Source organism: Microcaecilia unicolor, chromosome 4 (assembly GCF_901765095.1).
Source record: "Microcaecilia unicolor chromosome 4, aMicUni1.1, whole genome shotgun sequence".
Taxonomy (NCBI): domain Eukaryota; kingdom Metazoa; phylum Chordata; class Amphibia; order Gymnophiona; family Siphonopidae; genus Microcaecilia; species Microcaecilia unicolor.
This window is the reverse complement of record NC_044034.1, coordinates 143,669,407-143,684,539: the sequence shown is the minus strand read 5'-3', so window position 1 is coordinate 143,684,539 and position 15,133 is coordinate 143,669,407. Positions and strand designations below refer to the sequence as shown.

Here is a 15,133-nt window from a genome sequence, read left to right as displayed (position 1 = left end):
TACCTGGGGCAATGGAGTCACAAGGAGCTGCAATGGGAATTGAACCCAGTTCCCCAGGATCAAAGTTCACTGCACTAATCACTAGGCTATTCTTCCTGTGCAGAAAACTCTTTATTACAAAAAGTTCCTTTAGTTATATGGATATCTCCACTGGAACAGGAATTTAATATCACCAGTGCTTTTTGGGGGGCAATACAAGCCAGTACGGTGTACCGGCAGCTTTTTTGTGAGGTCCGGCTCACCTGCCTGCTCCCTTCCGTTCGTGCATCTGTGCTCCCCCCCCCCCCCCCCTGCCCTCCCTCAGCTCCCCGACTTTCCTTGAAATCTTTAATTTACCCGAAGTTGCGGCGAACCGGCAGTAAAACAATTGACAGGCAGGCAGGCTTGCCTCCTCGTCGCTTCCCTTTCCTCTCAGCGCATCCCACCCTCATGGAAAGGAAATCACAACAGAGGAAAGTGGGACACGCTGAGAGGGAAGGGAAGCAACGAAGAGGCAAGTCTGCCTGCCAGCTGTTTTACTGCCGGTTTGCTGCGACCGGGTAAATCAAAGATTTCGAGAAAGTCGAGGAGCTAAGGGAGGGCAGGGGGAGAGAGGAGACACGCTGGACATGGAGGGGAAGGCAGGGGAGAGAGGAGAGACGCTGGACATGGAGGGGAGGGCAGGGGAGAGAGGAGAATCGCTGGACATGGAGGGGAGGGCAGGGGAGAGAGGAGACATACTGGACATGGATGGGAGGGGAGGTCAGCAAAGAGAGATTTGCTGGACATGGAGGGAAGGGGAGAGAGGAGAATTGTTGGACATGGATGAGAGGAGAGGGAAAGGAAGAGGAGAATCGCTGGACATGGATGGCAGGGGAGGACAGGGGAGAGAGGAGAATTGCTGGACATGGGAGGGGAGGGCAGGGGAGAGAGGAGACATGGTGGACATGGATGGATGGATGGAGTTGGCAGGGAGAGAGGAGAAATGCTGGACTTGGATGGAGAAGAGGGGAGAGAGAATTATTGCTTTATATAGATACAGGAGAGGGAAGAGAGAGGAGAAATGCTGGACATGGATGGAGGGAAGGAAAGAAAAAAAGAAGAAGATGCACATGGATGGAGATGAGGGAAAGTAAAGAGGAGAAAAACTGCACATGGATGGAGAAACTAGGCAAAAGCTGGATCCACGTTATACCTCTTCCAGCCAATTCCATGGAGGAGGACCCAGCTTTTACTTATGGATGTTGGGCAAGAAATGAAGAAGAAAGGAGGAAAGTAAAGAAATGTATGGAAAGGAAGCCCTGGAAAGGGAGTTAAGAGAACAGAGCAGCAGAATCAGAGACTGGGACCAATATGGATAGAAAAACAAAGTCACCAGAAAACAAAGGTAGAAAAAAAATAATTTTAGTGTTTGGAATGGGAAAATTAGGTTCTTACCGTGATAATTTTCTTTCCTTTAGTCATAGCAGATGCAGCCATTACAGATGGGTTGTGTCCATCAACCAGCAGAGGGAGATAGAGAGCACACTTTTTTCAGTGCCTCATACCAGCTTGCTCCACTGCCTCTCTTCAGTATTTGAAGCTTCCAAAGCAGTATGGCAACCGCAATGGGAATAACATGAGCTTTCCTCACAGCGAACGATGGCCCTACAACAAAGGGCATTAACTCAGAATGGAGGGAATGAAACATCCTCCCGGAGGGCATAAACTCATCCTCCACTGAGACATAACTGGAGGGAATAAACTCATCCTCCCAGAGGGAATAAACTCATCCTCCAAAACATGAAACTGGAGAGAATTAAGTCATCCTCCTTTAATTGAACAAGAATCCTGAAGACTGTTTTCTGACTTTCTCCCAAGGACGGACTCTCCAGGAAACACGAACAGAACCTGAAATAGATTTACAGCAGATAGCATCAGACAGGGAGGGATCATGGCTGCATCTGCTATGACTAAAGGAAAGAAAATTATCACGGTAAGAACCTAATTTTCCCTTCCTTGTCATCAAGCAGATGCAGCCATTACAGATGGGATGTATCAAAGCAATCCCTAGATAGGGTGGGAACAAACCACACCACGCGCCAGCACTTGCGCTCCAAAATGTGCGTCCCTCCTGGCAGCCACATCCAGCCTGTAATGTCGGGCAAAAGAGAGCTTAGAAGCCCATGTTGCTGCACTACAAATCTCTTGACGAGAGAGTGCTCCAGTTTCAACCCAAGAGGAAGAAATCGCTCTGGTAGAATGCGCCTTAAAGGCTACAGGCGGAGACTGGCCGGCAAGCAGATAAGCTGAAAAGATAGTTTCTTTGAGCCAGCGGGCAATCATGGCTTTAGACGCTGGAGACCCTCTGCGAGGACCTGATAGCAAAACAAACAGATGATCAGAGGTCCTGAAAGAGTTAGTAACTCGCAGATACTGCAGCAGAGTCCTGCGCACGTCCAACAGGTGCAACTGCCCAAAAGATTCTGGAAACTCCTCCTCGACAAAGGAGGGCAAGAAAATAGGTTGGTTTAGGTGAAACGCTGAAACCACCTTAGGCAAGAAGGAAGGCACAGTCCGAACCGTGACCCCGGACTCTGAAAACTGCAGAAAAGGGTCTCTACAGGACAGCGCCTGGAGCTCTGACACCCGTCTCGCCGAAGTAATGGCCACTAACAAGACGGCCTTCAGTGTCAAATCTTTCTCTGAAGCACGCCGAAGCGGTTCAAAGGGAGCACCCTGAAGGGCCTTCAGCACTAGCAAGCTGGACAAGGTACACGCACGGAAGGACGGAGCCGAAGCACCCCTCTAAGAAACCGTGCTACATCCGGATGAGCAGCTAAAGACACGCCTTCAACCTTGCCACGCAGGGAGGCCAATGCTGCCACTTGCACCCGCAGGGAATTATAGGCCAAGCCTTTTTGTACACCATCCTGCAAAAAGTCCAGAATAGGCGAGACAGGAGCCCGCAGAGGTGTGATCTCTCTGGAAGCACACCAGACTTCAAACTGGCGCCAAATCCTGGCATAAGCCATGGAAGTGGAATGCTTGTGGGCTTCCAGGAGAGTGGTAATTAGTTTATTGGAATAGCCTCTGCCTCTCAATTGCGCCCTCTCAATCGCCAGGCCATAAGACCAAATCGGCTGGCGTCCTCCATGGTCACCGGACCCTGTGACAACAGGTTGGGAACCAGAGGTAACTGAAGGGGATCCTCTACGAGCATCTGTCAGAGGTCCGCATACCAAGGCCTCCTGGGCCAATCCGGGGCGACGAGAACCACTTCTCCTGGATGCAGCCGAATCCGCAGGAGCACTCGCCCTATCAAGGGCCACGGAGGGAACACATACAGTAGGCCCGGAGGCCAGGGTTGAGCCAAGGCATCCAACCCCGCCGCGCAAGGATCTCTCCGTCTGCTGAAGAAGCACGGGACTTTAGCATTGGTGCTTGTCGCCATTAGATCGATCACGGGCTTGCCCCACTTGGCACATATCTGCAGAAACACTTCGTCTGCAAGTTCCCACTCCACTGGATCGATCTGATGCCTGCTTAGATAATTGGCTTGCACGTTGCTCTGACCTGCCGACAGAAACTGTAGATGCAGCTCGGCCCAGTGGCAAATTTGTTTGGCCTGCGCGGCTAGAGCTCTGCACTGAGTGCCGCCTTGTCGATTTATGTAGGCCACTGCTGTCATGTTGTCCGACATCACTCTGACAGCCAATCCTTCCAGGGTCACTTGAAAGGCCAGAAGCGCCTGAAACACCGCTTTCAACTCTAGGCGGTTGATGGACCACTCCGACTCCTCTGGTGTCCATAGACCCTGGGCATGCTTCCCCTTGCAATGTGCGCCCTAGCCTTTCAGAGCATCTGTCACCACTAGGCACCAATCGGGGCGCACCAGCGGCATTCCTCACCGCAGCATGCTGTCTGAGAGCCACCACTCCATGCTGAGTCGGGCCGCAGGGAGCCAAGAGAGTCTGCATTGGTAATCCTGAGATACTGGAGACCATCTTTGGAGTAGAGCATACTGTAGAGGTCTCAGGTGCGCTCTCGCCCAGGGCACCAGTTCCATGGTGGCAGTCATCGATCCAAGCAGCTGGACAATGTCCCAAGCTCGCGGGCGGGGCATCCTCAGGAGCAGACGGACCGGATTCTGAAGCTTGCACCGCCTTTGCTCGGGTAGGTACACATACCCCGAGGCTGTGTCGAACCTGGCCCCAAAATATTCTAGAGACTGCGAGGGGGGTCAGGTGACTTTTGGCCAAATTGATGACCCAGCCCAGAGATTGAAGTACTGAGACCACTCTGGCTGTTACATGCTGACTCTCTGCAGCAGAGTTTGCTCGACTGAGCCAGTCGTCCAGGTACGGGTGAACCCGAATACCCTCTCGCCTTAGAAAGGCAGCTACTAACACCATAACCTTCGAAAAGGTGCGGGGAGCTGTGGCGAGGCCAAAAGGCAAGGCCCGGAACTGGAAATGCTTTCCCATCACCGCAAACCGGAGAAACTTCTGGTGTGGGGGCCAAATTGGAATGTGCAAGTAAGCTTCTTTCAGGTCCAGAGACGTGAGAAACTCTCCTGGCTGTACCGCCGCAATGACGGAGCGCAGGGTTTCCATGTGAAAATGCCACACTCTCAGAATAGGGCGAAGAGACCCTGCTTTTCGCGGCACCACAAAGTAGATGGAGTAGCGGCCGCAGCCGTGTTCGGCAGGAGGTACCGGGGACACGGCCCCTATCTGAATCAGACCTTGTAAAGTCTCCTCTACCGCTGCCCGTTTGGCGACAGAACCACATCGGGACTCCACAAACACGTCTCTTACTGGGGCGTCGAATTCTATTCTGTAACCGTTTCTGATCAAGTCCAAGACCCACTGATCTGAGGAAATGTTGGCCCACTCCTCGGCAAAGAGGGAAAGACGTCCTCCGATGACAGGTCTCGAGGAGAGAGCCGGCGCACCATCATTGAGAGGGTCGTCCCTGAACTCCAGGCCTTGAGCCAGTGGCTGTGGAATGTTTGTCCGAGCGAAAGGAGTTCCTCTGCTGAAAACGGGCACGAGAAGTGAACCCTGCAGAATGCCTCGGGCGGAACCTTCAAGCTTCACCAAAGCAAGGTCTGTAAGAGGAGTGGACTGCCGCACCCTTAGAGGAAGGCCGAGGCCTATCTTCGGGCAAGCGCTGGGGTTTAGCCTCACCCAGGCCCTTCACAATTTTCTCCAACTCTTCACCAAACAGGAGAAGGCCTTGAAAGGGCAACTTCACCAACCTTTGCTTAGAGGCCATGTCCGCCGCTCAATGCCGTAGCCAAAGAAGACGGCGAGCCGCCACTGCTACTGCCATGTGTTTAGCCGAAGCTCTGACAATATCATAAAGGGCGTCAGCAAGAAAGGACAAGGCCGACTCCATCCGTGGAGCCACATCTGAAAAGGGCTCCGCTCCATCACCGGACTGTTCCACTGCCTGTTGCAACCAAGCCAGGCAGGCTCTAGCAGCATAACAACTGCATGCAGACGCCCGAATAGCGAGACCTGCAATTTCAAATGACCGTTTAAGTGCTGATTCCAGTCTACGGTCTTGAATATCCTTCAGGGCAACACCTCCTTCAACAGGGAGGGTAGTTCTCTTTGTCACAGCTGTGACTAGGGCATCCACTTTAGGCATAGCAAAGCGAGCCATATGCTCCTCACTCAGAGGGTATAATTGCCCCATAGCCCTGGAAACTTTCAAAGGTCCCTCGGGATCAGCCCATTGAGCCGAAATAAGCTCTTGGATGGAGTCATGCAAAGGAAAGGCTCGAGCAGGCTTTTTGGTACTAGCCATCCTAGGATACACAGAGGAGGCTGTGCCACTGGCAGGGTCCTCAATAGAGAGAGCCTGCAGGGCATCAGAAATAAGCGCTGGCAGCTCATCACGGTGGAAAATCCTCACCGTGGAGGGATCGTCCAGATCCTGAGTCACTTCTGCACCAGACTCTGGCTCCTCAGACCATGAAGGCCTGCCAGACTCCTCCGAATCCTCACAGCCCAACCACGGGGTGGGGGGGGGGGGGGAGGGGAAAATGGAGGTGCAGCACTCTCTGAAGGGGAATGAGCCCTTCTGCACTTCATATTCTGCCAATTATCAGGGAATAACGCCTTAGAGGGCATACCCAGGCTAGAAACCACCGGGGGGGGGGGGGGGGGGGGGGGGGGCACTAGAAGAGGCCCATACCGGCTTTGTGGGAGAGCTCTTTTAAGCATGTATGCTTTATGCATTAATAAGACAAAATCAGGGGAGAAAAACTCACCCTGGGCACCCGGATCTCTGCCAGGGCTAGTAGCTCCCATATCAGCCTCACTCTGAGGCCTCCCCCGGGCTCAGTATTCTCCGTCTCAGCGGAGGTCGCGCCATGTGGTAAATTCAAAATGGCGCCCGCTGCCAGCTTAGAGCGTGAAGAATCGTCGCTCGCCATGCTCGGGCCGGCTCTAACGTCTGTACAGCACGATTTACAGAGCCCCGCTGCTGATCTGCGCTTGCCACACTTGGAACAGCGCTTTACTGTCTCTGCAGCCATCGCCAAAAATGGCGGCAAAATTCAAAATGGCGGTCCGCGCCAAAATCGCCCCGATCGCGGGCCCACCCCGGAGGAATCAGAAAACACTCTTACCTCACTGGACCGAATATCACAGCTCCGGTTCCACAGAAAAAGGCAAGGAAAAACCTCTGTTCCTTTTTTTTTTTTTTAACGCTGTGAAGAAAGCAGAGGTAAATAGAACTCCGGAGGCTCAGGTGAGTGGGAAAGGCAGGGAAAGGGCGAACCTATGTGCCTGCTTCCACTGTTGGTGGGGAAGGACAGGGAAAACTAAGCAATGTGTCCACATCCACGGAGGTATGGGTAAGGCAGGGAAAGGGCGAACCTATGTGCCTTTAAAGTGAAGCTGCTATAGCCTCCAACACCCCTGCTAATAACTGGCAAAAGCACAGGAGCAACCTCCAGGCAGATTTTAGATGGCGCTCGAAGAAGCTGCAGCCACTCTGCTAGGGGAGATAGAGAATACTGAAGAGAGGCTGTGGAGAAGCTGGTATGAGGCACTGAAAAAAGTGTGCTCTCTATCTCCCTCTGCTGGTTGATGGACACAACCCATCTGTAATGGCTGCATCTGCTTGATGACAAGGAAATGTCCAATTTGAGAATTTACATCTGCTGTCTTATTTTGCACTGGGTATACTGGAGCTGTAACAGCTTAGAGAAATTATTTATAATGAAAAAAATCACGTTATTTTTTTCTCCTATACTAGTATAATATTTTCAATATCTGTTTATATGCGCCATGGCTGGTATAAGGGGTGTGGTTATAATAGGGGTGGAGTCATATGTGGTGACCCCGCCCATAATGAGTACCAGCACCTTTTTTGCTACAAAAAAAAAGCACTGAATACCACTAACCCATTTTAAGTTGACTTCCCAATGAAGAGTAAAGGAGTAGCCTAATGGTGAGTGCAGCAGCCTGAGAACCAGGGGAACCTGGTTCAATTCCCACTGCAGCTCCTTAGGGCTTCTTTTACAAAGCCACATTAGCGATTCTGAATGGGCTTCCTCTCATTTGCCTTGCAGGAATCGCTAGTGTGGCTTTGTAAAATAAGCCCTTAACTCTGCATTGCCCCATGTATAAAGTATATAATATGTAAACTGCTTTGATTGTAACCACACAAAGGTGGTATATCAAAACACTATCTCCTTTCTCTTTTCTTATGGTTAACTAACATGAAGAAAGGATTAGAGAACCTGAGTTATCCAACCTTTCCCTATCCCCATTTTACCTGATGTAATGTTAACCCTTGAACCACAACACCTTTCTGAGCATCTTCCCGAACAGCTAAAGATCCCGAATTGCTAAGAAGATCACGGATTTGTTCATTGTACACCTGCAAATAATAAACATTAAGAACCAAGATAAGCTTCTTGCCAGACATGTGGCCTGTAATGTTTCATTAGTAAATTAAGAGAGAACAGATTGGTACAACCACCAAAAATTATTGCAATTAAGTTCCTAGATCCATGTATCAGCAACCTTTGGTGATTTTGTTCAGCAGACTCAATCTTACTGATTTACTGGAATTTTCTCAAAAAACGTGTTAAAGCAGGCTATAAATAGTTAAAAGAAAAAAATGTTTAAAAATCCAATCTAAGCAATTCTAGGCAGCTTACAAAATACACACTTGTTTCTGGAAAAAAACCCCCAACAAACATCAAAATAAAAACATCACAAGATACTATGCTGAAAAATAAAGCAGAACAGATTTCAGCTTCAAAACAAAAATGAAAAAAAAAATGTACCCAAAACAGTTTTACTGTGGGTGGGTGGGGCTGGTAGTAGGGCATGGGGAGGAAAAAAAATTCAGAAAAAAAAAAAACAAAAAGGGGAAAATGTAGATGAAATAAAAAACAAAAAAACCACAACATACCAAGAAAGACCCAACATTAATCTCCGTTACATATTCAAATATAACCTGAGCCAGCAGAAATTTTCTTTAAGTCCAGGAATGCTCTTAAATATATTCTTTACAACAGAACAATTAACTCCACATGAATGTAACAAGAAAGAAGTGCCCAAGTCTTTAGTATCTTGCCTCAAAATAAAAAAAAAAAAAAAAAAAAAAAGATTTCCTCCTTTCCTGTGATCTTTGCAACATCATGCTATATCTAGACCTTTTGACCATTATACGATTGAGAATTATAAACATAGAAATGAAATACTCCATTTAAATATTATTCAAAAACAAGAGTTGGTTGCTCTTGAAATCCTTGGATATCTTCTCTTGGAAAATAGTTTTGAATGTGGAGAATTTTGATAGCCTAATGAAGTATTTTGCTGCCCAACCACTCAAATAATTCTCATTAGTTGATCTTAACCTTAGCAAAAATAAATATTGGGGGGGGGGGGGGGGGGGGGAAGAGAGGGAAGAGTCAGAATAATGACCTTCAACTAAATACTTCTTGAAACATCTCTGAAGTCATTCCAGAAAAATTAAGGAAACAGGTTCAAATGAGATTTAAAAAAAACCAAAAAAAAAAAACCACAAAAACAATTTGCTCTAACATATGCGTCTTATCTTTCATTAATTCAATATTAACATCCTGAGAGAACTGACCTCTCCTTTCAGCTTCTGGACTTGATCCGAACAGCCGAAGTAAATTTTTCTTGGTTCTGCTGAGGACTTAGTTACTGCAGTATCAAGTTTCTTAAGCATAATCCAAATGGACTAAAATATCACCACCAGGGGAAGATCTTGATTACCAGCTCCTCTAGAGATATGGGAACAGTGGGCACATCCCTCAAATCCCCAGAGAGCATGGTTACCTCCATTGCTCCCGAATCTTGCCTTTCATAGGTGACCAGGGCTTCTGCATTCCAGGCAGCAATGTTCCAGTCCCATCTAACACTCTGGACAGTTTCCCTCCCACAGCTCTCCCCATCTCCCTACCGGGGCAGAAAAAGTAGCGACTTAGGCAACCTCTGATCCTGCCAGGCCCTCTGGAGACACTGCTGGACATTGTGAAGTATTTCTAGTCTGAGGCAGAAGTGATGTACACAGCTTCAGTCTCTAGTGCTCCCTTTCTAATCAGTAGTGCAGAGCAAACTTCTGACACCGACAAAGTAATCTAGTTTTTGCTGCACCAGGTTAGACATCTAGGTTGTAGAGGCGAAAACCCTGACTTTTCCATTGCATTTTGGAGGCATAACAAAACAAGTAGCACTAGACGAGGAAAGAAGCAGCTATATATACACCAGCAAAGCTCACATTGCCATCTGGACGCTACCCCCTCATCCAAAATGGTTGACTTTTGAACTAAACCTCGACAAAAATCTGATATTATGAACCTCTCTCAACCATAAGAAGGCTTTTATTTTCACAAATGGCCGTTTTGCCAGATATATGTTTAAACGTACTCAACTGAACAGAAGGAACTAGTTGCTGACTGTTACCTCATGGTACAACAGGAAGTTCTAATGGCAGCAGAGTAGGCAGGAGGAGTCTGCAGGACTGATCCACAACTTAGCCACTACTGTTAGCTTGTCTTTTTGTTTTTGAATAGATGCAAAGAAGCTGCACCAAAGCTCCAGATACCTCTGTAAAACCACTTTCGTAGCAGGGCTTATACCTGCCTCAAATTTTGGCAGCAGCCATGAATCAGGAAGTCTGACATTTAAGGCAGGATGCTGAGAGACATCTAAACTAGCATACTAATGGTAGGGGGTCCATCACCTAGCTCTACAGACTGCTAGAGAACTCAAAGGCATTAAGATCTTCAACACTCGTTAAGAACTTGCAAAACATCCAAAATCGGATTGAGATATCATATTGAATATGCCCCTCTATACTGCATTAAGAGACATTCCAGTGTTGGGGAGGGGGGGGGGGGAGTCATGTTGGCTAAGGAATTATGCTATACACATAAGTTTTTTTTGTTTTTTTAAATGTACGGATGTGTCACTGAGGAACTGCCAAGACTAAAACAGCAAATGCAAAGTATGTGGGTCCTTCTGTGAAAATTCCCTGTAAAATTATTTAAGGAACCAGCCCAGTAGTGTCTTGCAATTACATAATTAACATAGAATATTAACAACACAAAACAGTACTCTTGCACTAATCAACTTACTGAAAAATCGTCCCCATACAGTGCCCATCCTGAGCAGTTTGAATCAATAAGGCTTGTGTGAAGAGAGAAGAGATGTCTATTTGTTATTTTAATGACTTACCTCTAAATATGAAATAGCAACTTCACATAATTTCTCCTCTTTTAATTGATGAATACGATCATAAAGTTCCATCATAGTTAAGTACATTACTCCTGGCTGCCCAGGTGAGCCCAACATGGTATGGGTTTTCCCAGCCCCTGTTGCTCCATAAGCAAGCACTGCAGTTTGGAGGGAGAAGAGAAGGATATGAATGCCAGCAACAAATACATCAATATTATTGTCTTTTAGACTGGGCAAAACATTAAAATCAAAGTAAAGCTGGGTGCATGTTGGAATTACAGACTAAACTGGGATAAATAGGGTATATATTTTTCTCTACTCTGCCTATTTAAAAATAAGGTCCAGTTTTAAGTCTGAGAACTGTTCCTTACAGTTTTACAGTCAGCCAGTTGGACACTGCTATCATTTGAGCTAATGCCAATATCTGATTCGCAGATAAGAGGAGCGTGGAGGTTAACTGGGTTTCTGCCAAATACTTGCGACCTGCACTGGCCACTGTTGTAAGCAGGATATTGGGCTAGATGGACCATTGATTCTTATGTTCAAGCCTACATAATTCCTGAAGTGTGAACTAAAACAAAAATGTAACATTATGATCAATGTGTTTTCCTCCAATCACCAATTTAGATGACTAATGTTTGGACATCAGGTGTTCCTCAAAAAAGTGGGTCATGCCTGTCTATTTATAACCAATTTTTAGCAGGAACACACACCATGGGGCTTCAGAATTCTTGAACTCCCCAAAGCCCAAAGAGTACAAAATAAAGGGGGGGGGGGGGGGGTAGGAGATAACTGTGCACAGAGGAAGGAAATGCAGAAGAGTGGGGGCAAGTGCACTTTGATTATTTTGTTAGGTTCTGCTAAAAATAAGCTGTTGCTCAGCACTTCAAGATCAAGCTCTTTGCACTGTTGGTAGATAGGCATTCACAATAATACCCGTGTAAACCACAACAAACTAGAACGGGGAAAATGAAATAGAAGGACTTGTTAAATACAATGCAGCTATCATAACTGTGCCCTCATCACTCAATAACCAGAAAACTCAAACACTGATTAGCGTTTCTGAACCATTCAGTATATCTTAATCATATACCCAAATGGGAAAATTAGGTTCTTACCATGATAATTTTCTTTCCTTTAGTCATAGCAGATGAAGCCATTACAGATGGGTTGTGTCCATCAACCAGCAGGGGGAGATAGAGAGCACTCAACTTTTCTCAGTGCCTCATGGCCAGCTAGCTCCACTGCCTCTTCAGTATTTGAAGCTTCCAAAGCAGTATGGCAAACCGCAATGGGAATAACATGAACTTTCCTCACAGCGAACGATGGCCCCTTAACAAGGGCATGAACTCAAAAAAGGAGGGAACGAACTCATCCTCCTGGAGGGAATAAACTCGTCCTCCACTTTGTATAAACTGAGGGAATACTTGCATCCTCCTGGAGGGAATAAACTCATCCTCCCAAAACATGAACTGGACGGAATGAACTCATCCTCCTTATAACTGTAACAAGAATCTTGAAGACTGTTTACTGACTCCCCAAGGAAGGAATGTAACTTCAGGAAACAAGAACAGCACCTAAAATCAGAATCACTGCAATACAGACAATCATACAGGGAGGGCTCATGGCTTCATCTGCTATGACTAAAGGAAAGAAAATTATCATGGTAAAAACCTAATTTTCCCTTCCATGTCATCAAGCAGATGAAGCCATTACGTATGGGATATAACAAAGCAATCCCTAAATAGGGTGGGAACAAGTCACACCACGCGCTAGCACCTGTGCTCCAAAACGCGCATCCCTCCTGGCAGCCACATCCAGCCTGTAATGTCCGGCGAAACAGAGCTTAGAAGCCCATGTTGCAGCACTGCAAATCTCATGAATAGATAGTGCTCCAGTTTCCGCCCAGGAAGAGGAAATCGCTCTTGTGGAATGTGCCTTAAAGGCTTCAGGTGGAGCCCGGCCAGACAGCAGATATGCTGAAAAGATAGCTTCTTTGAGCCAACGGGCAATAGTGGCTTTAGACGCTGAAGACCCTCTGCGAGGACCTGCAAACAGCACAAAAAGATGATCAGAGGTCCTGAAAAAATTTGTAATTCACAGATACAACAGAGTCCTGCGCACATCCAAAAGGTGCAACTGCCCAAATGAACCTGGAAACTCCTCCTCAACAAAGGAGGGAAGAACAAACAGGCTGGTTTAGGTGAAACGCTGAAACCACCTTAGGCATGAAGGAAGGCACGGTCCAAACCGTGACCCCTGACTCTGAGAATTGCAGAAAAGGGTCTCTACAGGACAGCGCCTGGAGCTCCGACACCAGTCTCGCCGAGGTAATGGCCACTAAAAAGACGGCCTTCAGTGGCAAATCTTTCTCTGAAGCACGCCGAAGTGGTTCAAAGGGAGCCCCGTGAAGGGCCTTCAATACTAACCCCAGGTTGCAAGCTGGACAAGGTGCCCACACGGGAGGACGGAGCCGAAGCACCCCTATAAGAAACCGTGCCACATCTGGATGAGCAGCTAAGGACACGCCTTCAACCTTGCCACGCAGGGAGGCCAATGCTGCCACTTGCACCCGCAGGGAATTATAGGCCAAGCCTTTGTGTACACCATCCTGCAAAAAGTCCAGAATCGGCGAGACAGGAGCCCGCAACGGAGAAAGCGCTCTTGAAACACACCAGACTTCAAACTGGCGCCAAATCCTGGCATAAGCCACGGAAGTGGAGCGCTTACGGGCCTGCAGGAGAGTGGAAACCTTATTTGAGTAGCCTTTATCTCTCAATTGCGCCCTCTCAATCGCCATGCCATAAGACCAAAGCGGCAGGCGTCCTCCACGGCCACCGGACCCTGTGACAACAGGTGCGGAACCAGAGGTAAGGGAAAGGGAGCCTCCAACAGCATCTGTCGGAGGTCCGCATACCAAGGCCTCCTGGGCCAATCCGGGGCGATGAGCACCACTTCTCCTGGATGCAGCCGAATCCGCAGGAGCACTCACCCTATCAAGGGCCACGGAGGGAACACATACAGCAAGGCCAGGGTTGAGCCAAGGCATCCAACCTGGCAGAGCGAGGATCCCTCCGTCTGCTGAAGAAGCACGGGACTTGGCATTGGAACTGGTCGCCATAAGATCCATCACTGGCTTGCCCCATTTGGCACATATCTGCAGGAATACATCGTCTGCTAGTTCCCACTCCACTGGATCGATCTGATGCCTGCTTAGATAGTCGGCTTGCACGTTGCTCTGACCTGCAATGTGAGCTGCTGACAGGGACTGTAGATGCAGCTCGGCCCAGTGGCAAATTTGTTTGGCCTGCGCGGCTAGAGCTCTGCACTGAGTGCCGCCTTGTCGATTTATGTAGGCCACTGCTGTCGTGTTGTCCGACATCACTCGGACAGCCAATCCTTCCAGGGTCATTTGAAAGGCCAGAAGAGCCAGAAACACCGCTTTCAACTCCAGGCGGTTGATAGACCACTCCGATTCGTCGGGCGTCCACAGACCCTGGGCATGCTTCCCCTGGCAATGTGCGCCCCAGCCCTTCAGGCTGGCATCTGTCACCACTAGGCACCAATTGGGGAGCGCCAGCTGCATTTCCCGCCGCAACATGCTGTCCGAGAGCCACCACTCCATAATGAGGCGGGCCGCAGGGAGCCAAGAAAGTCTGCACTGATAATCCTGAGATACTGGAGACCATCGTTGAAGTAGAGAATACTGTAGAGGTCTCAGGTGCGCTCTCGCCCATGGCACCACTTCCAAGGTGGCCGTCATCAATCCCAACAGCTGGACAATGTCCCAAGCTCGCGGGCGGGGCATCCTCACTAGCAGACGGACCTGATTCTGAAGCTTGCACCGCCTTTGCTCGGGAATAAACACATAGCCCGAGGCTGTGTCGAACCTGGCCCCCAAATATTCTAGAGATTGCGAGGGGGTCAGCTAACTTTGGGCCATATTGATGACCCAGCCCAGAGATTGAAGGACTGAAACCACTCTGGCTGTAGCTAGATGACTCTCTTTTTCTGAGTATGCTCTGATGATCCAGTCGTCTAGGTACGGGTGAACCCGTATACCCTCTTGCCTGAGAAAGGCAGCTATTACCACCATTACCTTGGAGAAGGTTCGGGGAGCTGTGGCGAGGCCAAAGGCAAGGCCCGAAACTGGAAATGTTTTCCCAACACCGCAAAAACTTCTGGTGCGGGGGCCAAATTAGTATGTGCAAGTAAACTTCTTTCAGGTCCAGAGACGTGAGAAACTCACCTGGCTGAACCGCCGCAATGACGGAGCGCAGGGTTTCCATGTGAAAATGCCGCACTCTTAAGGACTTGTTCAGCTCTTTTAAGTCCAGGATCGGGCGAAAAGACCCGCCTTTTCGTGGCACCACAAAGTAAATGGAGTAGCGGCCTAGACCTTGTTCGGCGGGAGGCACCGGGGTCACAGCCCCTAT

The 15,133-nt window shown here is 48.4% G+C and overlaps 1 protein-coding gene across 1 annotated transcript in view; it reads right to left on the bottom strand.

Moving 5' to 3' along the window:
• Positions 1-15,133, bottom strand: part of KIF18A (kinesin family member 18A) — a 172,995-nt gene that overhangs the window by 149,067 nt on the left and 8,795 nt on the right. The window contains 2 exon segments of the mRNA XM_030200688.1: positions 7,756-7,860; positions 10,698-10,855. Coding sequence (XP_030056548.1) covers positions 7,756-7,860; positions 10,698-10,855 — 263 coding nt within the window.